Below are 27,057 nucleotides of genomic sequence, written 5' to 3'. Positions count from 1 at the left end.
TATTGTTCTTAGACGAACCTGTCGCCAGGTTCTGTTGTTCAACTCTAAACACTCTTCTCTCGCTTCTTGGTCTCTCACAACCAGTTGCACGCAGTCACTATATTTATTTCGTTCTAAACATCCTGTCGTCCACACATATCCATTCGCATCCACTTAAAATCGTTCACATTCTACATGATAAACATTAATTTACTCACATTTGAACACATACTCTAAATACACAATGGACTACGAAACTCACAATTAACGTAATCATTGCTTTCGAACAAGTGTCCAAATACTTGTTGAAACGAATCTGCAGCTGGCAAATGAAATCATTTCTGGCCAGGGGGGTTGCAACCAAGTGCAGAGCAGGTTAAAACGGGGCGCGAGTCCGATATCTGATTTAAGCCTCGCTGTTTTTTCGAACGTGCTCGAAAAAGGTGGCTACACACGTGAATCGATTAACAGGTGGACAGTCGATGACGCGCCTGGCAATTCTGACAATTGTCCCCGTCTGTTGCTTGAGCTCGCGGATTACGCGACTCTCGACCGTGTTAATGGAAAGCTGAGTTATGCAAACAACCCGTGATCGTGCATCAATCGAGCATTCATGACAGAGACTCGATCGATGCACGCGATGTTTCCGATATATCGTCGTACAGGACAATTTACATTATCGAACGTGACAAATGGGGATTAGCGTCGTCGCTAATCTCTCTGTGCAACGTGTTTTGTCTTTATTAATTAAACAGCAGAACCGAGTGCCTCCGCTTTGTCTCGTCAAATATAGATAGAGGGAATAATTTATTACGGGACAGCACGGAAGACGGTGATCCGATTCGAAAATTATTAATTGATAATTTATTTGTATTTCACGGGACAAAGTGGAGGCACTTGCTTGTTATCCAAGCGTCTCCACTTTGTCTTCTCAAATATAGGTAAAGAGAATAGTTTATTATAAGACAGCTCAGAAGATGACGATCTGAAGACGTATTTCAACCCTTTCTGATCCATTTTACATTTGCCATCGTTATTTCTTATCAGTATCCAAGTGTTTCTATTAGATTATTTTTTATTCAACTCTTTCTGATCCATTTTACATTTGCCATCGTTATCTTGTATCAGTATGCAAGTGTTTCTATTAGATTATTTTTTATTCAACTCTTTCTGATCCATTTTACATTTGCCATCGTTATCTTATATCAGTATTCAAGTGTTTCTATTAGATTATTTCTTAACAAATAACAAAAGTATATAATTAATAACAGTCAATCTAGCGTGAATTTTCGCAGTCATAAAATCTCTTCAGCGATCCTTCATAATCCCAGCGTCAGCGAACCACCCAATTTTGAATTTTAGCGATTCGCGACGCGTGAAAGGGAAGTTTCGATGGCTGTTGTTTGGCTAAATGTTTCAAACGTCCGCTCTAGGTATGTTCGCCGTGTTAACCGCGGACGATTAAACTTTTCACTTAGCACTTAGCCCCGCGCGCATTTTGGAGCGCTGTTGAATTTAAATTTCCGCTCGATTGCCAGTAATTACAGTCGAAAAAGAAATTACAGCTCGCGTGGCTCGCATCGCGAAAGCAAACACGTGGAGCGATTGAAAATAAGGAGAAGTATCATACGACAAGTAAAATTCGAACGCGTTCGATTCTCGCCCACTTATGCTTTCTGTAAAGCGCTCGAAGCGTTGGGTTTACGGTAATCGTGAACGCAATCGCAATTTCAGCTGTCACGGGTAACTGGAGCTGGTTCGCGCGGGAATTACAATAATTAACACCGCCGTCACTGAAATGGAACAATAGGTATTTCGTTGCGAACGAATTATGCGACGTTCCAATGTACAAAGCCTCCAACTACCGTAACGGAATTAATCAACCGTGAATAATATCGCCAATCCTCTCGTTAACAATTCTCGGTTACAGTTTTTATTGATCTACCCCCGGCGTTATCCGTAGCGTCGTCATTTGCGGTAATTTCAATCGGATGGCTCGAATAAATTTTCATATTTTACAACGTGGTGCGAACATCAGTGATTTCGCAAAGAACTGGCTCTCGTTTTTACTTAATCAAACTCATTATATATTGTACATGAATTTCTTAGACTTCGTAGATATTATAATGAAAATATATTCCAATTGGAAGTGAATCGATGCTCGATATGAATTTTTCAATCTTCTCAAACGTAACGCAGGGGGTATCGCTCAATCTCGATCGAGGATCCACTTTCTTCTTCTATTTGTTACGAATATTACTCTCATTTCCTACGAGAATTGCGCTACACTCGTTTTCAGCTTAAGCTTAAAGTCGCAGACTGCATTCAGCCTCGGGAACAACCTATTTTCCCTCTTCGAATTTAGCGTGCGCATTATTGTTCACTTCATTACGCGTTTAATCCTGCAGTCGTTACTTTCGCAAAACGCTAGTAGGTCAGAAATGAAAAGTGAATTTTGTACGTATTATCGGAGTTTGGCATGCGAAGCAGGATGTGTTTTTGTAAGAGGATCATGAAAGGGAAAGTTTGATGAAAGCCAGGCGAGTGCTTTTCCGAGTAATTTGTTAGCGAGAATGACGAGTGCGTGGTAGTGGGTGTAGAATATAGGTGAGATCATTTTTAAACAGGCAACAAATTAAATGGTCTGTACTTAAATCTATTTTCAGTCAGTATTTAAATCTACTTTTAGTCATCATTTAACTCTACACTTAAATCAACTTTTGGTCAGTATTCTCTTATTAAATAGGTCAGTGTAAAAATATTAAACAGTCAGTATCTAAATAACGAATGATCAGTATGAAATTACTTACTAATTACAATACCATTACAATCAGTATGGAATTCGTTAATTAATATAAAGCAAAAGAAACACAGTATTATACCCACTCCGTTGCAGACTCGTACTAAGTCCAGAGCAGATTACATTAAAGAGTGTCTTTATACATAAAACAAATATATATAGTTTTATTTTTTATGTATTTAATCGAATTATGGCTAGTACTGGTTAGGTTAGATTGTTTCTCATATCCAACATTTAATACATAACAACAAAAATGTATATGTAATGTTTAACTTTATAGTGTAATACTGACCATTCATATTTAAATACTGACAGAAAGGGATTTAAATAGTGATCAATAAAATGCAAGACTGTTCGAAAAGAACAGATTTGCGTTTTCTAGAGAAAGGAAAAAACCTGTACAGTTAGACTGCTCGTTTGCAGTCGAATTACTTCTGTTTTATTTAATGTTAATCTTTATATTTTCTTTAAATAAATCATACTCACTTTAAACTAAACACCACATACGCGTTAAATTAAATAATTGTATCTATATTCATACAACCTTAAATTTTTTAAATCGTTAATACTCGAAATTGAATTCCTTCTGCTTCTCACATAAAAGTCACAGACATTCCTTTTCCAAAATGCAAGCTTAACTATCCATAATCCGTTTTCATTTTTACCACTGATTATTATACTCATCAAACACTGTCTACTACGCGTCAACGTTTGTCGTTCCATTATTTCCCTACATTATTATTATTATTAATCCTGCGCCACTACAGAACATCCCCTAATTCACCCTTTCTCCCGTTTCCGCGTGACATCTAATCTTCTCACCCCAGATACCTTCCAATTAGACTCCAACCTTCAATTAGTCCAATTATCAGCCAGATTTCTCTGTTTTCGGTTCCCAGTGAGATCGATTTACATCTCGGCTACGATTTAAAACGCCTGCCACGCTGGCCAAGGGTTGATAATTGGGCAACAAGAATCGAGCCGCGAAAACCAACTATTCCGCCCGATTCTCCTCGCGATGGGCCCCTGTAATTTCCATCCGAATCCTAAAGCCCGCAACAACCATCGATCACTTACCACGGTCGCATTCGCGCAAAACCCCGGTGTATCCGCAAACATTACAATTTGCCACGTCGCGCATAAATCAGCGCGGTCCGTTTTCCCGAAATTTCGTCTCACGGACCGTTTGCGGGTCCCTCCCAATTATCGTAAGAATTATTTCACGCGTGCACGCCCGCTGGGACCCCCCGCGAACGTTTGGGGAGCTCGATAAATTTTCATACCGCGATAAAAAGTGGCTGATAAGGGGCGGGAGCGGGGGCGAGGGCAGTTCTCGCTCGCGAAGCAACCATTCTGACTCGCGATAAATTATTAAAGAGCCTGCTTCGAAGGTGTGCGGGTATCTGTGGATGGTTAGACGGGAAAGAGAGAGAGAAAGGGGTAGAAAGGTAGGAAGGTTTCGTTCTGAATCGATTGGTTAACTCCATGACTTTCAAACTGAAGGATCATGGAAGTAAGAGCAACAGTCGAGTGTTGAACTTTAAGCTAGATTATTGTTGGATGTGATGTAGATTTAAGGTCTTCTGACGCGAGAACGGATACCACGATAGTTTCAAGTTCTTATTTGATGTTTTGAAGCCCTACAAAAATCGATTTCAGAAGTGGAATCAGTTATTGGTGTGAAGATGAATTTAATTTTGAACTGTTGAGAAACGAGATCGAGTGCATTCGTGAAAAAATTAGGGATAGATAAATGAAAACAGCAATGGAGATAATGACACAGCAAGAGATTGCAAACTTGGAAAAATAACCAGCAAATCCAATAGATAGTAATACTCTACACGACTCTAATGATTCGAGATGGATATCTTCTGTATGAATCTAGCGAACACATACGTAACATTATCTCGAGTTGCTAGTTCACCCAATTGAAAGAGTCATCAAACCCAAAGGGTGAAAGTTCAGAATCACAGGAAAAATCTTTTCGACCGAAAAGGCGAACAATTGAAGAACAGCGTGCATGGAGAGCAACTAGAGCGACAATGCGTTTCGTGAAACCTTTGTTACACATCCATTTTACATTTAATAAACATTTTCGTTCCAATTATCCCACGTTTACAAGAAGCTGTACGTGTTACTCTTCGACTAACGACGAGCATCGAATGGCGGCCACGTTATCGTCCCTGCGAGCGAGAGACGGATTCGCATGAATCCTCAGCTTCCGGCGGATCCTCCGGAGCGCCCTTAAGGATGTACGCGCGGGCATATCCAATCGACGCGGCGCCGCAACTTCCGGAATGATATTTCACCCTGTCGCGTCGAGACGCCAGCCCCCAGGGCAATTTATGCTTCCGCGTATTACGTTTCCCTGTCGATAAACGCGGGGCTGAACAGGTGGGTTCGCCATTTGCTGGAGGCGCCATGATCGAGGCGCCACTGATTGATTCGGATCAATTGCTGAGGAGGAGAAGCAGGAAACCTAAGGTCCTGGCGAAGTGAATACCTTTGCGAGCTGAGAATTGTGTCGTTGGTCAGGGATTTGGAATTTTTTTGGGTTCGCGATCTACGAAAGAATGGTGGTTCAAGTTATTTCTGCTTTAAATCGATATGGTGGCACGTTTTCGAATTGCTTCTTAAGGGTTTTGCGTTTCATGGTCTGACGTTGTGTCTAGTGAAATTGTTCTTTGATTTTTGTTGTGGATTAGGCGAAAACACTTTAGTACGAACGATAAGTTCGTATTAGACAGTATTATTTCATACATACACATAGAGTATTGTTTCCCAGTTGAGCATGATCATATGTGTAATAACGAGTTGTTAATATATTTAATTATATGCTTGCAAATTAATTGGATCTTTCACTATTATGAATACGTATGGACTTTATTAGGTATCTGAATTTCATTGGGAAATGAGCGATACATTAATTTGCATCAGGAATACAAGAGATATAGTTCAGTGGACGAGAGGCTAGTTTAATTCTTTGGCTTTGATGAAATATTCGTCTACTGCACCATTAATAACCTTCCTGGGAGTCCCAAAAAGACCTATCCAAGTTCATTAACGAGGAGAAGCTCGTAAAAACAGATGCGATCACAATTAAACTAGTTGTAAGTTTGAATACTGGCGCTCTGATTCCATCAATTTTGGAGATTCCTGGAAATGACGTCATTTTCTTAGAAATGGCAAAATAAGAATACCTTTTCGTGGTCTCGACTGAAGAATCCCGAAAAACTGCCATTTCCTGGAAAATTACGTCACTTCCAAGAATTGACGAAATTCGCGGAAATGACGTAATTCCCGAGAATTACTAGAGTTGCTTGAATTCTTGGAAGTGACGTCATTTTCCAAGAAATGGCACATTATGATTACCTCCTCGCTTATCATGTTCTCCTGATACAAAGTCGAAAATTGGGATCTCAATTGAAAAATCCTGAAAACTGCCAATTCCTGGAAAATGACGTCACTTCCAGCAATCGCAAAAATTGTAGGAATTCTCGATGACGTCATTCTCTAGAAAATGGCACGTTTGGATACCTCCTCCTCTGTCATATTTTCCTGGTACAAAATCGAAAAATTAGGATTGTAAATGAAAAATTGGACTTCTCGAAATTAATTAAGAAATGTGTTATTATTTTTCGTGAATGATCTTTGCGTTAAACAAAGAGCGAAAGGATATTAATAAATTTAAGAGAGAAACGGAACGTTACCCTGCCGTTTTCCCCGATGAGATTCCTCGTTGTCAATTAGCGGCGATTGTAATTAATTTGGTGTCCGTTTGAATGGCAATCGATTCACGCGTCAATGAACCCTCGATGCGCATTCGTCCGCGGCCGTGCAATTACTTTAGCCATTACTTTACTCGTACTGTGAACCACAAATTGGATTGGAGGTCAGGGAGACCTATGGGACAACCTTTAAAATTGTTCTGAAGATAATATGATAAACGAGCACGATGCCTCATGTATATCATATAATTATTAGAAATAGTATAACAAATTAAAATAAAAGAAAATAGGCTCAACTTCTACCAAATATACAAAATCACCAATTAATAACTAATGTGCATTAAAGAATTAATTATGAAACGTGCAAAATCATAAATTGTCCTGGTACAAATAAATAATAATTTAGGCATCAATTAATATAATATATCGAACGATTATGAATATCGCAACAATTCAATTTTGAATCATTTGATACGAAGTTAAAATTATACTCGTTACAAAAAATTTGTACTAATGATCAACCATTGTGCAGCGATCGCTTATTGGTCCCCAATATTTGATGATCAGAAGCTCACTGAGCACTTCTTTAATTTACGACGAAATAATTACTATTAAGAATCGAGAAACGACTAAACCCACTAAATTAAAAACAGAAGGAAGTCACGTATCACTTAAGAATGCTACGCATATGGTAGAACTAAAATTCTACTTTCTCAAAAACAGCATTCATCTGCAACCCTGTCATATCATAGTTGTCACGATCTCTAACACTATCAATTCCTTAATCCATAAAAAAAGTAAGTCTCATCGCTGAATATTAAACGACGACAATAGGAAGAGCAAGTCTCCAACTTCTTCTGGGGCGCATCCACCCTTTGCATAATTCTTCCGCGCCCTTCTTCAGACCATCAGCAAACTAAAAGGACAATCGAGTTACCATCTCGTTCTTCTTTCGCCAAGAATCTTTCGTCTTCGCTGCTGGTCACAAATATAAACAGACAACTCAAGCAAAAATTGAGTGAAAACGGTCGAACCAGTGGTCCTTGGAAAAATATAGAAATACACAATCGTGTATGGAAAAATCGTAGAAAGTGCATCGATATATTTTCGTTACACAGTCTCAGTATCGCCAATGCGAACAAGCTGCACGTTCACTAAGTTATTCGAGCTTATCTGCAAGCAGAGTCGACAACGAAGCAATTTCTTGGCGTGGGGGTCACCATGCTGAAGCCACCCCCGCAGAATCTCTTCTGACCCCGATTCACAACAGGCAGAACGGGCTCGGATAGAGATTTCGGCTTGGATTCGTTCGATTTGTCGAGCTTCTTCTTCTGCATGTAATATTTCCTCTTCAACTCAGTCATCTCGATGTTCATTCGATCCATGCCGATCTTGCACTCGCCCACCTCGACCTGGCACACGCTCAACTCCGCGAGCAAACACTGAAACGCAAGATGTGAATTCGTTTGAGCTCGCGTGTAATGCATTCGAGGCATTCGTGCCCTTCGTGGGGCATGAGATTCGAAATCGACGCTGTTGGAATACGAGGATAAACGTTTCGTTCGTTGGTTGATGTTTGAGAGCGAACGATTTAATATTTCGAATCTGTTATATCTTGTTGGATTCTAATTTAGAGCTGTGCTATTCAGAACGAGAGAAAAGGGGATGAGAAAAATATGCTCGCCCACCTTCATTTTCTGTCCTCTCTGGCGCAACGCCTTCTGTGTTTTGCTGAGAGAAATCGCCACCTGAGGTCCTGGATGCTTCGACAGGATTTCACGTAAATTCATGTACAGTCTCTCGGTGTCCTTTATTTTCTTCTCCTTGTCGATCATGCAGACGGCCATTTTGATCACGCGTTTTTGGAGAATTTGAATTTTCTTTAGCAGTTCGTAGGTAGTCGGATCGGAACCCTATCGAAGTATACAAAAAATCTGTTGAGAAATAAATTATCCAACCTCAAATTTATTTGTTTCTTAACTGATTCTAAAAATACTTGATTATCTATGCAACAGAAATTATTTACATATCTGCACTTCGACGTTCAGCATCAGAAATGCGATAAGCTTCGTCGACAAGCAAATAATTTAATACTCTTGGTTACCATAAAATAAATTATATTTCGTAGAGTTCAACCCCTATCGAACATCCGATATCAAAATGAATTCGAGAAAACAATTCCAGCGATCGTCGAGCAACAGCAAATCGCAATCTTACCTCGAGCTTCCTCCATCTATGAATATTCAATGGCGTCTGCACCTCCTCCTCCAACGCCATCACCTTCAGCCTTTCCTTCGTCAAGTCGCGATTCAAATGAAACACTTCCTGCCGCAGATCGGTCATGTTCGCAATATTCTTCGTCAACAGCGTCTTCTCCGTCCTCAATTTCTTCACCTCGAGCTTCAACAGCCTAATATCCTCCAACCTCTGATTGTACTCAGCCTCCCCTCTCTGAAGCGTCCCTTGCAACACCTTTATCCTGTTGTACTGAAGACTGAGCTCGTCGTTCCTGCGGACCAACTGCGTGCCCAGTATGTCCCTCTCGTTCATGACGTTGTCGATGTCCTTCCTGTGTCGGCTGATGTCCGTTTCCGCTCGTTGGATCACTTGTCTCAAGCTCTTCTCCTCTTGTCTCATCGACTCCATATCGCGTTTCAGCTCGGACGCTTCCTTGCGGCTCGATTGCAGTTCCACCTTCAACCCTTCCCTCTCTTTCTCTACCTTGCTGCGAACTGGGGAGTTAATGACCGCGTTAGAAGCTGTTCCTCGCGAGGTGCCACTGATATTTGTTGCGCGTAATAATTACTTATGTTTTCAGAATCTATGTTAACGTGTCAATCGGATGTTTGGATAGTTTCTGTTCAGATTGCGCGGGGTGTATGCGATCCACGCTTGTGCAATTAAATAAACTTGCGTCTCACGTTCGCCTTGCAATTTTTCGATAACACAAGATGATAATTAGCAAGAAGAGTCGTGAACTTTAAGTCGTAGTGATAAATTGTCTAGCATGGGACGAGGAGAAAAGCTCTACGGTCTCAAAAATGGCGGAGTACGCTGCCCTTATCGCAAAACCACTAAACTTCTACCATCCTAAACGCACATCTTTGATCTACAAACGTCATTCAATCGCAGCTCAGCTGAGATCGCTCGATCGTTCACGGTATTCGCTGAAATCCAAACGCGAGAGACATTCGACGAATCATCCAAAAAGCCATCCGAGCACGCTCGAGCAATCTAAACTTATTGAAAGACGCGGCCACGCGCGCCATCCGCGACCAACCAAGCGCGACAAGTCTAACCGAACCGCGCCCTCGAAACCGAAGAAGCCGGTCAAACGAACGTGGAGCCGAGGAAACTCGATTAACAAATTATTGCGGACGCGTGTCAGAGGCGCGCGTTTTCGTCTCGAAAGCGAGAACTCTCCGCTTACGGAACTCCTCTTTGATCAATTGGCCCTCCTTCGTCACGATGTCCTCTTTCAGCTGCTCTATCTGGTGGGTGAGCACCTTCAGTTTGTTCTTCAGCTCCTGTATCTCGTCCTGCGCCTCCGCCAGGCTCTTGCCGCACGTGTTCCTCTCGGCGCGGACCGCCTCGAACAGGTTCTGCTGTTGACGGTACCTCGCATCCGCCTCCGCCAGCCGTTTCTTGTAATTCGAGATCTCCACTTGCCTCAGCTTCGACTGGCTTAGGTAGTCCTCCACCTATCAACGACAGCACGTTACACGGCTTGATTCGAGACGCGTACGCGATCGTCGTTGTTGATCGAGGCGTGAAAATTAGAGACTCTGACGGTTTCATATGGTCAAATATGGCTAACGCTATTGCTTGATCGATATTTAAGCTCGAGTAAGCGACACTCGTATTCGTTTTATCATGATTTCAAGTTGCTGACTTCTTAATTGATGAGAAATCTTACTTGTTTGTGAATGTAATTCGACGACGGTTTTGTATTAATAAGAGTATATTATAAACTGAAAATTATTTGCATTGTCATCGTATCGAGGCCCTCCAAGTTTGAAGACAAATTTTTTAGGGCTCTGTAGCCCTCGAGTGCAAAGGGTTAATTATTTACCACGAAACGGCTGTCGTAAAATAGAAGCCAATTGAAATGTTTCTAATAACACTAGGATAAATTCAAATTATAATCTGACAATAATTTAGAAGAGGAGTGAAAGTATTAACCTGGAGTCTCGATATTGCCAAACGCAATCGCCGTTTAAAGGGCAATTGGATGAAATTCTACAACCCCGTAGCTCCCAGTGGCAGTTACTCGCACTAATCTAGTATTAATTAGAATTTCATGTACAATCACGAAATGAGCCGGCTACATGCGTCCGATAATGTCCAACCACGTACACGTGTATGATGTGGTTACACGCGTTGTATTCACCTGGAACCACTGCACAGACGATATTTCCTACAAGCATGGTAAATACAGTCCAGCCAAACATGTATACTTGTAAAGCTCACAGTGTAGGGTATAACAACACTGGGCTTGCTTAAATTTCACTGTGTAACTCAATTAAATTGTTAATTATCTGATAGTGGAAATTAAGAGGAACAATTTGAAATATTTCTCGAGAAAGGAAAACAGAAATAAATATTCCTGAAAATGTCTAATTTTTATGGTGATCGATAGGTTTTGTGCCATTATTAGTTGAATGCTCTGATTGGTTTAATTAATCTCGATGAAACTGAAGGAACTAAATTCTCAAGTCTCGATGAATTCTTATTCTCCTCCCACGAATTATATCGTATAACTGCTTAGTCGATAACTCTTGTATGCAATTGACGAACACCTTCGAAAGGCACGAAACGAAATGACAAAAGCGACGTTAAACTCCTTTTTCGATATCCGTAATAACTTCAGCTTCCTTTATCCCGTGGACGCGACTTCAATGAACTACAATTTGCTGATCGCTCGGCGACTGCTGTAAGTCGAAGATAAAACTAAAACGGTGGATTACATTTCTCCCGATGATACTTTTCTTCGAACTCCAAAGAAGATTAGCAGTTTATAAGCTTAGCCCTTGAATAAGTTTACTCGCAGCTTTCTGCAATTTAAACCCGTCGCTCTGTTAATCATTTTAGAAGAACTGAAATTTTAAGCCCACAAGACATTCCTCCTTCTATCACAACACTTTTGTTACAAGTAAATTATTAAATATTAAATAATTTCGAAGTATCCATACAATAGAAGAAACACATTTCTGTGCAGAAACCTTTCATTGCGTGATCTACTCCTAATAAAAATCCATTTCACACGAATACCCGCGATGTAAAAATAAAAAAATCGAATTCTACGCAAAGTATACTTAATCAGTTAACTGTGGAATTTAGTTTGAAAAGATCAGCACAGGGTGTGGAATTAAAAACAAGCAACGACGTGTATACACGTCGAACGCAGGGCAAATGGTACTATTATACATTTTACGAAAAACGAGGAAGGATTACATTTTTATTCGTCAAAAAGAAAAACTAACAATTCGTTTCTGAATACGTTATTCTCACTAAAAGCTTGAAAATTATTAAGAAATAATAAAATAATAAACAAGAGAAATTGAGGATAGCAAGAATAAACAAGAGAAATAAGAAAATAATTCAAGTATTGGTAATATAAAGGCAACGTACCACAAAATAATATTCTTATTACGTTTTACTGAGATTTCGAGTTTTTATAGTGAATGGTAATTTTTTATTTTACACGACGAGTATACACGTTAAACGCGTCGCAGTAGAGACTTCGTCTGACGAGTATACACGTCGAACGCACTTAGCTGGTTAAATTGCAATGAAAAACCTTCGTTCAAATAAGCATTACAAGCTATGCAAATCTACAAAAGATGCAAATCTACAAAAGATTCCCCAAGACATCTCCAATAATTCCACGCACCCCCAATTCAACCACGACCAATGAAAATCTACACGAAAGGGACACGCGACAAGAATTCTGTCCAGCTGGAAACATTGCACATAATTCGCAGGCTCAGAGGTAGAATCCATACGCGGTATCACGGTCGCAAATCTTCGAAAAGCACGATGGGCAACGCGTCCAACACGCTGCGAGGTCGAAACGAACGGCCCAGCTACGTCTACCTTTACCACCTGCTGGTCTGCGAAACCGTATATCCGTCAGCGTAATTCGCTCGATGTCTGTGCACACACTGTGCACACGTCCACCATAGAGCCTGGCTGACAGCTCACGCTATATCAACACCTATTATTAGATAGATGTTTAACAGCGTCTACTCCTGCTGCTTCCTGGACGTCCGATTACGCAACGCACACCCCCGCGACGCCACTCGTCTACGTGTAGAAATCGTGGCCATTCTTAAACGCGCTCGATCCTGGTCGCCCGTTGCGAACGAGATTTCATCGTATTTACGCGGACTCGTGGATATGTCCAAGTAGAAATTGCGGTGATTCGAGGAGACGAGTGTTTTTTAATCGAGGAACTTTCGAAAGATTTTTTTTTCGTTGATACGATGATTCTATCTTTTGGACTGATTTGGTAATTGAGTATTTGGTATTCTATGTTTTCGTGATACTCTGTACTTTTGATTTTAGTAGTATCAGAAGTGCATTGCTTTTAAGCTTATTTCAGGATTTTTATTTTTCATGTAAGTATCCAAGTGTTTGTTTAATTCTGTTTCAAGTGCCTTAGTGAAATAGCCACTAAGTCGATTAATAGCGTTTCTGATTAACTAATGCAAGTAAGGAAACGGTAAAATTTGACACCACTAATTTTAAAACACAAGAATAATCTTCATTTGGTTAAATATTAAGAACAGTATTCAAGTGTTTGTTTAATTCTGTTTCAAGTGCCTTAGTGAAATAGCCACTAAGTCGATTAATAGTATTTCTGATATTAAGTAACTCGAGTGGAAAACAGTAAAATTTGACACGACTGATGTTAAAACGCAAGGGTATAAAATGAAAATGAAAATTTCCCAGTATTAAACATTCACGCTCGTGTTCGTGGTTTATTAGATAATTGTTCTATTTACGAAGCAATCTGAATGAACGCCGCGCACGGTCGAGCTGTCGGCTGGAAAATGAATCTTCCATACGCGCTCGCTCGGGAAATTATGAGCGAACAAACAGCGTATTAGATTGCTCGGTGTAATTCTGTTCTACTTGCCGGAATAAATACGGCACGATATCACTCGCGGAACCCGCGCATCGTGCCATTCCACCTCGCTTAGGCGTGGTTCTACTCCGCTTATCTGACCGCACGCTGACTTATACTACTTGCGCGGAGTTGCGTACAGAGCTAGATAAATCCTAGCTGTTCCTCCCACGTTCCACCCAGTTCCATTTCCTGTCCGCGTTTTTCATTCGTTTCGTTTATTAATTTCATAGAAATTCGTACGAATTTTCGTGCAAACGTCTGACGTATTATTGAGTTGCTCTACTAAATACAGTACGTTATCTTATTAATTATTACTCGAGTATTCGTTATTTAATTATACATATTCAATTGCTTCGTTTCCTGTCCGCGTTTTTCATTCGTTTCGTTTATTAATTTCATAGAAATTCGTACGAATTTTCGTGCAAACGTCTAACGTGTTATTGAGTTGCTCTACTGAACAGAGTGTATTATCTTATTAATTATTACGTGAATATTCATTATTTAATTATTCATATTCAGTTGCTTTATTTCCTGTCCGCGTTTTTCATTCGTTTCGTTTATTAATTTTATAGAAATTCATAGGAATTTTCGTGTAAACATCTAACGTATTATTGAGTTGCTCTACTGAATAAAGTACGTTATCTTATTAATTATTACGTGAGTATCCGTTATTTAACTACATGTATTTAATTGTTTCAAAAAAACATAGTTTCGTCAGGAATTATTTAAAAATTATAATAGTTTGAGGACATTTAAGGCAATCTATTGTACGCAGCTAGTAGTACAGTGTAATGAATAGTCAGACTAGTGAATAGTATATCGTAATTTTTGATGCAGAGAACATTGAAAATATTTCAGAATTAGAACAATACTCCTATCAATGGTATTATTGCTTGTAAAACGTTAATAACAAGATTACGTTAAAGCTCTCTACCACTTTGATTTGATACTTCGTTTAGCAATTTTATAGCGAAAAATATCTCGTATAATGAATCGACTATTTCCTGTGTTAATCAAGAAACAAATACCCAGTGTATTTCAACGACATTCCCAATTCTCTTTAATCATCGTACCTAAATAAGATCCTTTAATAAGCACACACGGTTGAATCAAACGCATCCAATTTCGTTCGCGCAAAAGGAGTATTCCCTTTGAATTCACGCTTAACCATTTACACAGCGTCTAATCGTTCTCCATTAGTATCGTTACATAATTACACAATCTCGATTTCGATATTTCCTCACCAAACACCTATCCAAATTATATGAAACAACGTTTAACCCTCTTTTCATATTTTACCAATATGACGGCTTACCTGGTGCGCCAGTTGCTGGGCGGTGAAATTATGCTTGTCCCTCTCCTTCTCCGTCGCGTCCAATTGCTTCTGAAGCTCTATAACGTCCTGCATCGAGCTGTCCAATTCGTATTCGATCTTCTTCCTGCTGTACTCGCAGACCACCATCTCGTGGTTCAGCCTCTTGATCTGGTCGCCAAGGGTCTCCTTGCTCCGCGCCAGGACGTTCTTCTCGCGCAGCGTGATCTCCATTTCCTGTTGCTTGTCCATCAGCTGCTTCTGGTGCATCGTGCTCTGGTGTTCAGCGTTCTGAGCCCTGGCCATCGTGTTCTTCAACTGTTGCTCCAAGGACGACCGTTCGTTCTCGATCTTCTGCAATCGCTTCGCCATGTGGTCCCTGTCGGTCATTGCTCGCGACGCGTTGTTCTTCAACCTGAGACACAGCAAAGTTTGGAAACGATTTCGTAGAAATGTTAGAAAATTTAGATTTTTTTTTTGTTAGTCGTGTGGAGCTCTGGATTGTTTCTTTGTAAGCGTAAATTTGAATTTAGGACTTTGCGTCAATCAGTGGGACGCAACGACTTTGTATTTTTTTAGTTTTAATAATCGTGAGAAAAGAGGCGGCAAAGTACTTTAGCTGAACTGAAAAAAGCGAATAGTCGAAGATCAGTTAAATAATAATTAAAAGAGCAGTTAAATAACATTTAGATTCCCATTATCCCACAATGGTGGCATTTGTAGCTTTGCCTGCTTCGTTCTTGTTTGACAAAGGTAGAAACTCACTTATACGTGAATAAGATATTATTTGGCGATAATTTTGCATTAATAATAATGTACGAATCTTCTTATTATATATCAAAATGTGTAAAATATTCATATACAATCAAACTACTTTCAAATCCATTTTTGTTTAAAGTCCAGCGCAGAATAGAAATATAAATTTCAAACAATTTTTTGAAGGTATCTTATAATTTTATTTCAAGTAAAGACACAATCCTTAAACGTTAATATACTTTTCGCATCGTTAATGCGGTTCCTCGATCGAGACTAGAGAATTGAAACGATAAAGGGACTCGATCGCGCGCGTAAAACTCATAAAGTACTTCTGAAATAGCAAACAGCATTAAATAACGGTGGATATCGTATTATAGATCGATACTATTAATTCGAGGCAGAATCTCCCACATACATCGTATAATTCAATACAGTATTATGTGCTTCGATGACCATAAATATCAGATCATTATCTGCACTGTTCCAATATGAATGTAACAAGTAAATGTAGATTTGTTGTTTGCCTCTGAATTGATACCACAGCTTCGTTGTATATTACCAACCGTACATCGTAACCACTTGGACTATTTTTATTAACATCTCAATAGAATTGTCATCGATTTATCAATTTATTTGTCACAATCGTAAATTAATTTTCACCCTGTTGATACATCACTACGATATATCATCATTACTCGCATCGTACAGGCAATTCTAAATTCTACAATTAATTCTCGCGATCTTGCTCATTGAATAAAACAATGTATCATCCACCCCACATTTGAAGCACAAATTTCTCTCTTAAAAACGTTCGTTTACAACACGTATTCCCACATTATCAATAAACCAGAAGGCATTAAAATCTCGCGTTTCGAACAGAAAAACGCGAATAGAAACGAAATAAGGGCAGAACGTGGAAAATATGCCTGGAACATACGAGAAAGATTGTTCGTCGCGATGCTCAAAAATACCAGGTCGAATGACGCATTTTTCATTCAGTTTCCGCGCGGACGGCGACGGACGCGCTCGTCCCGTCAACAGGACTCGCATTTCCGGCCGCGGGTCTCCCCGGAGAAATATGTGATAATTTGCATAGCAATTATACCAAGGGTTCGCAGGTATCGGATGGGCGTTGTAATGGAAAATTTAATGGAAAATAAATTTCGTACCGCAACGCCCTCCGCGTCCGATATCGAGCCACGCGGTGGCTATAATTTCGCGAACGGCACGGCGAATAATGCTTCTCGCGTTAGCCACCGCGTCGCGATCAATTACATTCCGCTCGCGTCCGATATTTCGTTACTGGGAACAGGAATCATGCGAATCGATCTGTTCGAAGTGAGAAGGAACGAGGAGGAACGGTGAGGGTTAGGGTTGGAGTCTGTAGGATTTAGGTTTCATTCGTTTGTCGGTTCGAAAGTAGTCGCGGAGGATTCTGTCGATGGAAATGGCAAATGGTCGCTTCGAGATCAAAATCGAGGCGCTGGTTAAAAGTATTATGCAGAAATATTGGAGTATTCGTCGTTTTGAATTTAATTGTTATTGGTAAACAGTATTTAAAAATTTAATCTCGATAAATGTTTGCAGGGGTGTAAAAAGTAGGGGTGCGAGGTGTTGATATTGTGTTGTAGAAGAGATATACTTTGAACGTTTAATCAGAAATTAATATATGGTATTTGTTGTTCTTTTAAATACTTTTAGCAATGAGAATTTATTTTATTCGTTATTTCAATTCAGTTGAAAAGAAAAGATAAACTATTTTGAAGCACAGCATCTACTATACCAGTGATAACGAATGAAACTTAACTTTGCTTTTCTAAATTATTATTGTTAATGATTATGGTGCACATGTATAAAATGCATACGAGTATACATACGAGATATTTTTTCTCATACATGAATATTTTTTTTATGTCTTGTACATACATTTGGCACCATTACCTGTGGGCACTCAGCCTAAGTTCTTTCAGCTGCTTGTCCTTTTCCGCGATTTCCTTGTCCAAATTGTCTATCTGAGCGTTCGCATTCTCGACGTCCGTTTCGAGATTCAACTTTTTTACTGACAATTTGTTCAACTCCCTCTGCATTTTTTCTGAAGCCGCCCTCTGCTCTTTCAGCAACCCTTCTAGCCTCGTCACGTTTGCAGTTGCCGCTTGAATCGTCGCGTTCGCTGTCTAATGATACACGTGAACCATTATTAAACAAATATTAACAGATAAACATATAGTACGAAGCAAATAATAATTCGCACTAATTTTCTAAATAAAATCTATTCGATTTCGAAGTAGACAGTAATTGGTACACTTTAAATTCTATCAACCCCCTTATTTCTTCTCTCATTTCTTCAAAAATGATTCCAAATAAAATAACTAAACGGTAATACCTTAAGAATACTAATTAATACATTTAATATGTATTTCCAAAGCTATATAAAAATCAAATTCAATTATGATCCCTTTCCAAGAGAAATGAAACTCTACTCATCGATTCTTCTAATTCCAATAAACAATTTTAAGGCTTCAAAGAAATTGTGACTATCGTGCGTCTCTACAAAGCTGTCCACCGAAATTCTCGACAAAATTCCATCATCTATCGCTCGAAATCGCGAATGAATTACTACCGCATCGCGATTATCCCGCGAAGATGAACTTCGCCCCCGAAAGTGGCATCGACCGCTCCGGAAACTTGTCTCAGCGACCGCGCGGCGTTGTCCCGCGTCCCCGTCGACGACCGTGGGAACTTGTTGAACTTCCCCGCGCGTTTCGACGGCAAAAAGCTTTCGCGGTCCAGGAAAAGGCGATCCGTTTGATTTTCGCCGATGGCCAGAGGGGAAAAAGTTGAAAGAGGACGCGAACTTTTTAAGCGCGGATCGCGCTACTTTTTCCTCGAAGTTTCAACGCGGAATGGCGATCGAGGAGAAAGTTAAATGAAACCATCGAGTGTACTGTGCTAAAATAACTGTGCGATGAAACGTGTGTTTAAATATTATTAAAAACGCGTAGGCAAAACGAGTTACTTTGTTGGTTCTAATTAAAATATGAAGTTTTTATAATCCTTATTCCTACCAGTAGCTAAATGTCATTTTAAAAATTCATTTAAAAATATTACGAGATACAGGACATATAAAAACACTAGCCAAAGCGTTTTTTAATTTCACATTCCGTTTCTGATTAGCTAGTATCCACGAAAATTACTTCAATTACTATTGTCTATCATGGCGTTTGCAGAAATAACGTTTCGCCTAATCCACGCAAGCAATCCAATGCTTTATCGATTTAAACCACCGTCTGTGAGAAGTAAAAGTGAAGATCTCTCACCTCGAGATCGGCGGTCTTAACGAGGAGCTCCTCTTGCAGCTGATGCGCCTCCTCCTCCGCCCTCTGTCTGCCCCGTCGTTCCCTCGAGATCTCGCTAAGCTGCACATCCAGATTCTCTTTCATCTCGTCGATCTGTTGGCCAGCGGCGTTGTTCCTCTGCTCGAGCTCCTCCGTGTACAACGACATGTTCTTCAGCCGTTGCCTCAACGTGTCCACCTCGCCTGCGAGCTTCTCCTTCTCTTGTATCAGGCTCTCCTTTTGTTTGGTCATGCTCGTGCTGCGAACAGATTGCCATTGGTCTCAATCGGGTCGCCATGGACGTTTGCTGCTTTGGATCGAATACTCGCGTGGAGTTTGGCGAAAGTGGGTGCTCGAAGATACATTGGGGTACGCTACTGACTTTGGTTTAGAAATGTATACTTGTTCAGTGTTTTTTTTTTTTTTTTTTTTGGAGCGATTAATGTTTAAGTCTTATGGGGAAGGTTGGACCAAGCATGGATCAGTCAAATTTAAGCGTTTATTTAAAGTGAATATGTTAAAATTATGAAGGATAGGGTTGTAAATATTAATCAGCTGTGAGAAAAATAGCAAGGATTACTGAATAAAGAGAATTCAATGGACCGTTTTGAAAATTGAACTGTCGCCTCTCTTTAGAAAGGCGTCGACGCGTTTTTGTTGAGGACAATTCATGGCGACAATTGCACAAAATAAAGGTAAACGAGAAGATTTAAAGTTGTAAGGACGAAAAACGTAAAGACGAGAAGGTCCTATTGGAAATATCGTTGCATTACACCTTCTCCTCAACTGAAAAATACAAAGACTTCAATTATACATTAACACATCCAATACCAAGCAAGTTAATTCCCACCTACCCAAAGAACCATCAACAAGTCTACATTACAATCCACAAGTCTACCATCCATTCAACTTCGTAATCAACCAAACAAACAACGTGCACAGTTGATTCTCAAAGATGATAATCTCCTATGGCGGACCAGGACGAAGCTTTCTTCCTATCCTTTCTCTCTTACACATTTCTATCAACCAAAACAACGCACTTCACTTCAATTGCTAACATCGTACGCCCATAAGCCTCGCATTCAACCTTTCATCCATCGCACACCCTCAACACAGTGGACGTACGCGTCGCACCCACAACTGTCCACAGCGAAAACTACCCCTAAATATAAAACCAACGATCGCCTGTGCAAAACAATCGCAAAAAGCCATCATCGATCAATCGAGAGAGTTCAGAAATCGAAGAAGCAACCCTTCTCTGCAAGACCACCCATCGCCTATGCAAAACAATCGCGAATCCATTATCGATCAATCGATAGAGTTCAGAAATCGAAGAAGCAACCCTTCTGTGCAGAAAAACTTTTTATCCTAAAACTCGCGTAGGAAACGAACCGCGACATCTTTACGAACCACCACCGCGCGAGTAACGCTCCCATTGGAGCGGAATTGCATTTTGAACGCGTTGACTGAAGGTAGCTAGGTCGTTGGAGAACGGATTGGGGAACGTCTCCTCGGGGATCGTAGTCCTGCGAGGTTCCTCGCGACTTCAACGCGATCATCCTCCATGGGATGTAGAAAGATTATACGTCACGGTCTGCGCGCGAATTATTTAGATCACCCTCACTCTGCACCCGCTTTGAGACTCTGTCTCTCAGAGGGTGGATCAATGAATGCGCGATAAAGGGATGTATAACGTGTATATAGCTCGAGTCGTGGAAGTTGGCGAACAACGGGGTTGTTTGCGCGTGGTTTAGCCAAAAGTTGTGTATTACATCATTTTCTAATTACTTTCTCGTGCCTCTCAAAGTAATATATTGTCTACGTTGAACTGAAACAGTCGTTCAAAAGCAGTTAACGGAAGTGGTAAATCACCCTTGTCTTCTCTATAAAGACGATGACACGCGAATCGATAGAACTGTCACGGTACACGGGTTAGAGTGTCAGAGAGCATCGAGAAGGAAACTCACTCCTCGCCAGCGGCCAGCTGTCGGTTTTTCTGGGCGATTTCTTGACCCAGTTGCTGCACGTTCAATCGCAGATTCTCGATCGTGTCCTGGGCGTTCTGCTCGCGCGTATGAGCCGCGTCCGCCCGCTTCATCGCGTTTATCACCTCGTACTTCAGCCGCTCGATCTCGTCGTTTCTGCTCTGGAGCGTCCGCGTCAGTTCCGACACTTTCCGTCCGCTCTCGAAGATCTCCTCCTGTTATTGCGAAATTGCGTGCGATTTTATTTCGTTTCGATCTAAGGCGATCTAACGATCTAATTTACTCGTGTGCACGTGCGATCGTACGTTTTTAGGGTATTTTTGAAACGAAAGAGGGAATCGTGAATTAGGATTTCGCGATTATTAGTTGTTTAAATGATAAAATGTTTAATGCCACGTTAATTGTATACGTATTGTCCGTGATTTCGACTCGAATTCTTTAATATGCGATACATGGTGTATTTTATGTAGAAATAGTATTATTTTATTTTAACGTATATTATTTGTAGTGACAATAGTAGTTTTGACTGAATAGTTTATTCTGAAAGTGACCAAAGTCCATTTATGTTTCAATTCAGATATTCAAGACTGTAAAAATTATTTAAATGGACAACTATATTTTGTGATTACGATCTTGAATTATGTACTATTTATACAAAACATGAAATCAAGAGAATTAGAAAAATTAATTACATTAAAGATAACTGATGATAACTAACGTTAAAAATAAGTGAAGGTAAATAACTAAAATGTGAGTAACTCTAAGGTACAAAATGGAGGATCTTTCCGGTCAGTCATTCAGCGACTATCTTTGAAAATTAAGAAATAGAATTTTAATCGTGCTTCATTACAAATACAGAAATAACATTTTCTAATTACCGCTGGAAATATGACAAAATGAGAAGATAGAAGAGAACAACACAGAGGATATAAATTAGAAGCAGATTAAAAGTAACGAGAACGAGCTGATAAAAGGAAATGCATACACGTGTTTAAAATCCTCGTTGCGCAAAGATGCCAAGACGAATGTAAGTAATTAGAAGCTACTAGAGACGCGTACGTTTCAATCGCGAAGGCTGAACGCACGCGTTAATTATACCTGTAATGAATTCCTCTTCTCGACCAGCTCTTTTTCCCTTTTATAGGCCGTGTACAAAGCCTCGAAGAGCTTCGTGTATTCGAGCATGAAAGGAGCCAGCGCCTCGTTGCTTTTCATTTCCTTCAATACCTAAAGAACGAAACAACTGCCGTGGGGGTGGTCTCGAACGCCCACTCCCACGATATCGATAATTAGTTGATGAAACTGAATGCCACGACTCGTTTATTAACGTCCCTTTAATTTCCACTGTTGTTCCGCGAAAATAACGTACAAACACAAAATAATTCAATTTTTTATCACACAGTATTACTATATACGAGATGTAACAATTAAAGTTTCAAAATGAACGCGTATCGTTACCTGCGCACGAATTTCTAATTCTATTTCAAATATACATTTAATAAACCACAAAAAGAAATGAAAATTAAAGAATGCAAGCAATCGTGTAATGTAAACTCTAAAAAATTAACTTAATTGCTTTCTTACATTACGCATCTCAAACTCTACACCCTTTACTAAATAATCATTCTCCGTATACTATCGCAAGGATCGTAAAGTACGCGTGGTTCAGCAAGATTGAACTAGAACCACAGAGACGACAGACGAAACTAGTAACAACAACAAAATAGAAATTCCATCAGGCGACGGGAGCCTGACACGCGAGTAATTAAGGGTTAATCCTCGTTCCCGTGGAAACATCCGAGCAACCCTTCGCGACATTTCGCCAGCAGCCCCTGCACCTCCTAATGAAATCGTCCTCCCGATCAGAGGCGGACAAAAACTGGCTCACCTTCGCGTAATCCTTCTCGAGGTCGCAGAACGTGCTGCTCGCCGAGCTACCCTCCGACAGGGTTTCGCTGCTCTCGCTACCCTCGTCCTGAAACGTGTCATCCCAGGACATCCGTCACGTCTCTCGTGAATCTTTCTTTTTTTTTCTCTTTCTCTCTCTCACTCTCTCACTCTCTCTCTTTCACTCTCTCTCTCTCATGATCATCGTCACCTAGCCGCGCGATGTTAGTAGTCACGAGCCGATAAGGGTTCGCGAAATTTACGACCCCTGTTTTTTTCATTCTTCTTTTTTTCTGCCACGCTACGCCTCGACGCGAGATGGAGGGTGGTAAGGGATGACGTTAATCAATCGTGAACGATCGAAACGAGCGCGAGGTCGCGGATTTCGCTGGGAATTACTTGAATATCTCTGAGCGATCTCGTTATCGACGATTGATTCTACGCGCGACTTATTGACGCGATGACTGAGACTTCGCGTTTATTGCCCTGTTTCCGGTTCTGGCGGAGAGTTTTAGTGATGTTGTCGCGGGGGCGCGGAGGATTGTTTTGGTATCGTTAGATTAGGCGAGGAAGGTGGCTTCGAAGGTGTTGGATATGGACATTGGAAATTAGTAATAGCAGAATTTTGATTTGTTACAGTTTTGATTTCTTTTGATTGTACTGAAGAAATATTGACTTGTTAAATCAAGAAGGTATCAGAATTCATTAATAATATTGGTTCACTTAAATTGAGTGTTTGCTTAATTTTGAGAATTATTTATAAATAAATAAAATATATCATACATTAATATAAAGTATTTATAGATCTTATAAATCTCATTTTATATGAAATGATTTTCAGAATATTATATTTTTCTTTTTCTTCCTGAAGTCCTCGATTTAAACAACTAAAAATTAATTTAAGCAACAATACGATTTGTACCAACAATAATGGCAATTCACGCAGCAGTCTCAGTAGAATCGCCAGCTTAAAAGTATTTTTAAAAATAACGAAACTACGCAATAAAGGACTGAAATGAACAAGTTTTCCTTGCTGAGCTCCTTTTTTCTGATATCTCTTACCGTAAACAGTCGCGCGGTTAGGTTGCCGATACTTGAAACAATTCAATTTTAATAACAACATCGGCTGGCTTTTCCGTCGCGTTGCTTTTCTCAGGCTTGTCGTCGTCCATTATTCCTTACGACTCGTCAAACGACTTATCACTCTACTTAAATGTTAATCGCGAGATGGTAACGGACGATTTAATCAACTACAATGTAAAAGTGGACAAAGATAGGACTCCACGAGAGTTCAGAGTGAACTGTTTAATTAATCCATTCGAGATCTCGATTGCACTCGATTTATAGTGTTTAACAAAATAGGAGGTCATTGAACAAATTAAGATAAATTCGCGTATATAGATATTATAGCACTCATTTTCATTGTAATACAAAATGATAAGATGTTATGGCATTCAAATTTTAAAGGCAATTATTATTTATTTCATTTTATATAACCTTAATTTCTTTGCGATTATTGTGCATTTAAAAGTAGTGGGCGATTTATGAATCGCCTGACTATTTTTACAGTTCACAGAAATTTTTTAAAGATGCGAAAGAAAATGTTATATTCTTTAAAACGAGTGCGCTTACACTGTTCATTTTATTTTATTTCTTGTGAAATTATAGCGATTCAAATTTTGTAGAAGCAGTCTATTAAAAAATTTGTTTGCACGTATTTACTAGCTTCAAAGATTTTTGAATGCAAATGTATACTTACTCCCAAGCCAGCGTTCATCTCCATGTCCATCATGATGACGATTTAAAATATTCACAGACCCACGAATACTAAACAAGATTAATTCCCAGACTATTACACCAATAAATTACATTTCAAACAATAACATTCTCAAAATGCATAAAGCTGTACACCAGAAAATGACTATTTACTACTATATTGCAAAAATACTAGCAATAAATAAAGAATGATACGATATTTATAAAAAGTAAATGTGTACAAATTTTTCTCACGTCACGGCACACTGTATTATTAATTATTTACAAAAAATCTCAGCAAAGAAACCGTCTTAGACCTCCGAGAAAGAAAATAGAGCCGCGTCTGACTTATGATTGACACGTACTACTCGAATGCTCCTAAAAATTCTACCGGGTAATAGTAAAGAATGCTACTCGTTGGAGTCTTCCAGCGAATGGAAAATCCAGTATCGCGATTCACGTTGTTTACTGGTCTCCATGGAAGCCTTTGGTAATTCCCTAATTCCATCACAGACCGTAGAAAATCAATATTCGCGTTGCTGTTGGGGGCTGTCGAAAGTCTCTAAAAAAATATTTAGTTGAACGTGAAGTAACATAATAAAAAAGAAACGAATATGTGCGATAAAAGTACAAGCTCATCGACAACCCTTTGGGCATTGAAATTTAGTGAAAATTTGGTTGAACGATGTCAATGATTTAGTTAATGATAATATAATGTTTCTTTTTTTTAAATGCAATAGAAAAGAAGATTTTAAATTTATTCTTTTCTGTGATTAATTACTTTGAACTGTTAAAATATTATCCTCGCACGATTTACTGATTCACCATCGTACTGAATTTTAAACGCTGGATTAGAGAATTTATCATTAACGAATGTTGTGTAATAAAGTTAATCGGTAATACAAAACAGCATTCGAATAATAGAGTTTTTTAAACGATAGAATAATCTCGCATCAAAAGCAGATCGTTTAAAACAATGATTCTGGGAACATTGAAATACTCGAGCACTGCTGATGGAAGTATCGCAAATTAAAAATGGATGCTCGTGGTCAGCGTCAGTTTCGTCGCTAAAGAACCGCGAGACGATGGGATCTTTGGCGCAACATCCTGCTGTTCATGTATTTATTCTTCTCATGCCACATATACATATCTATATTTATAATCTTCGCGATGATCGCCACTTGTTCCCCCCTGGCTCGACGTTTCGTAAGCTTGAACTGTTCCTGAAGCTATCTTCCTAGCGAACTGAACGTTGCTCCGTAGCGGTCTTAATAAGTTCTTAAATTACACACGCAAGTGTCTCGAGTACCGAGAAGAATTTCAATCGTTCGAGCAGTCCTCGAACGCTCCTCCGTCCGTGACAATAATTTCGTTTGTTACCCTTAACACTAATTGATCCTTCGTCTTTGTCTCACGGCGCTCAAGGGATTTTACAAGAACTCAGCACAACTAGATTTGCTAAATAGAAAAACGCGTTGAACGAAAATATCGTTATGTTAATAAAATTACCATTGTTCATATATATATATGTATAATATATATATTAACATTTTACATCGTAACACTTATCCGTATCTAAGTTTATACATACGCATATATATATATATGTATATTAGTTCTCCCACTAAATTGTCTTAAGCTCTATCTTACGATGTAATATCTAGAGTCGTTTTTTTTCTTTTTTTTTAATTACGAAGAAAAAGAGGCCTGTGCATTCGGCATTGAACAGCAACGCCTCTTAAAACACTCTCTGAATAACAAACTGTATTTACATTCACGTCCTCATCGGCGCGTTCATCATCGAAACGACGATACACGCCCGAATATTGGCGACACACACGCACTCGATCGGTACCAATATGGCGGATACGCTTCTCTCTTGTCATCCACAATTCGCAAGCACACCAACTGCGATCTTCGTGGCCACGTTCGACGCCTCTTGGATGCTTTCTTGATTACCAATTCTTCTCGACGATCCTTTCGTTTGTTGCAATTAGATTCAACAATCGAAAGTACTTTCAGTCGTCCTTCGAGAAATGAAGTAGCGTATAAGAATATCCATTGCATTCCTTCGTTGCTTATAATGAGTGTGAGAGACGAAATGATCGTTGCGTGCAACTTATCCTGACCGTACGATTAAATGAAAAATCGTCCAATGAATTTCTAGTACTAACAGCAACGCTCGACTTCTATCGTTAAGTCGTGTGACATGCTTGTACAATTTTATTGCACGAAATCATTAGTTTAAAAGGAATCGCCAAAGACTTAAATCTAGAGAAGAACGACACGCGATGCTCGTAAATTAGTGTTAACAGCTAGGAAACTTTTGTAGACGACAAAAAATATTCGTTTGGCAGTAGAAACTCGAGGCTCGAGGGATGCAATAAA

The 27,057-nt window shown here is 39.6% G+C and overlaps 1 protein-coding gene across 1 annotated transcript; it reads right to left on the bottom strand.

The window, feature by feature from the left end:
• Positions 1-7,468: 7,468 nt before the first annotated feature.
• Positions 7,469-24,706, bottom strand: LOC143433630 (cilia- and flagella-associated protein 58). Its single transcript, XM_076911067.1, has 11 exons — positions 24,674-24,706; positions 22,916-23,002; positions 22,126-22,254; positions 21,010-21,242; positions 19,025-19,301; positions 17,649-17,881; positions 14,955-15,366; positions 9,938-10,208; positions 8,725-9,239; positions 8,196-8,420; positions 7,469-7,949 (listed from the first exon to the last, which is right to left on the bottom strand). The coding sequence occupies exons 1-11, from the start codon at positions 24,704-24,706 to the stop codon at positions 7,677-7,679; spliced, it is 2,688 nt and encodes an 895-aa protein (XP_076767182.1). The 3' UTR covers positions 7,469-7,676.
• Positions 24,707-27,057: the final 2,351 nt, after the last annotated feature.

Source organism: Xylocopa sonorina, chromosome 3, assembly GCF_050948175.1.
Source record: "Xylocopa sonorina isolate GNS202 chromosome 3, iyXylSono1_principal, whole genome shotgun sequence".
Classification (NCBI taxonomy): domain Eukaryota; kingdom Metazoa; phylum Arthropoda; class Insecta; order Hymenoptera; family Apidae; genus Xylocopa; species Xylocopa sonorina.
Note: the sequence above shows the minus strand (reverse complement) of the source record. Positions and strands in the feature narration are given on the sequence as shown.

Bases quoted from the DNA above. Each gene is read 5' to 3' on its own strand.
- LOC143433630 (XM_076911067.1), bottom strand. From the start codon at position 24,706: ATGATGGACATGGAGATGAACGCTGGCTTGGGA. The intron at 22,255-22,915 runs GTGAGCCAGTTT...TTCGTTCTTTAG, and splicing joins TCGAGAAGGATTACGCGAAG to GTATTGAAGGAAATGAAAAG. The intron at 7,950-8,195 runs GTGGGCGAGCAT...CTTGCGTTTCAG, and splicing joins AGAGAGGACAGAAAATGAAG to TGTTTGCTCGCGGAGTTGAG.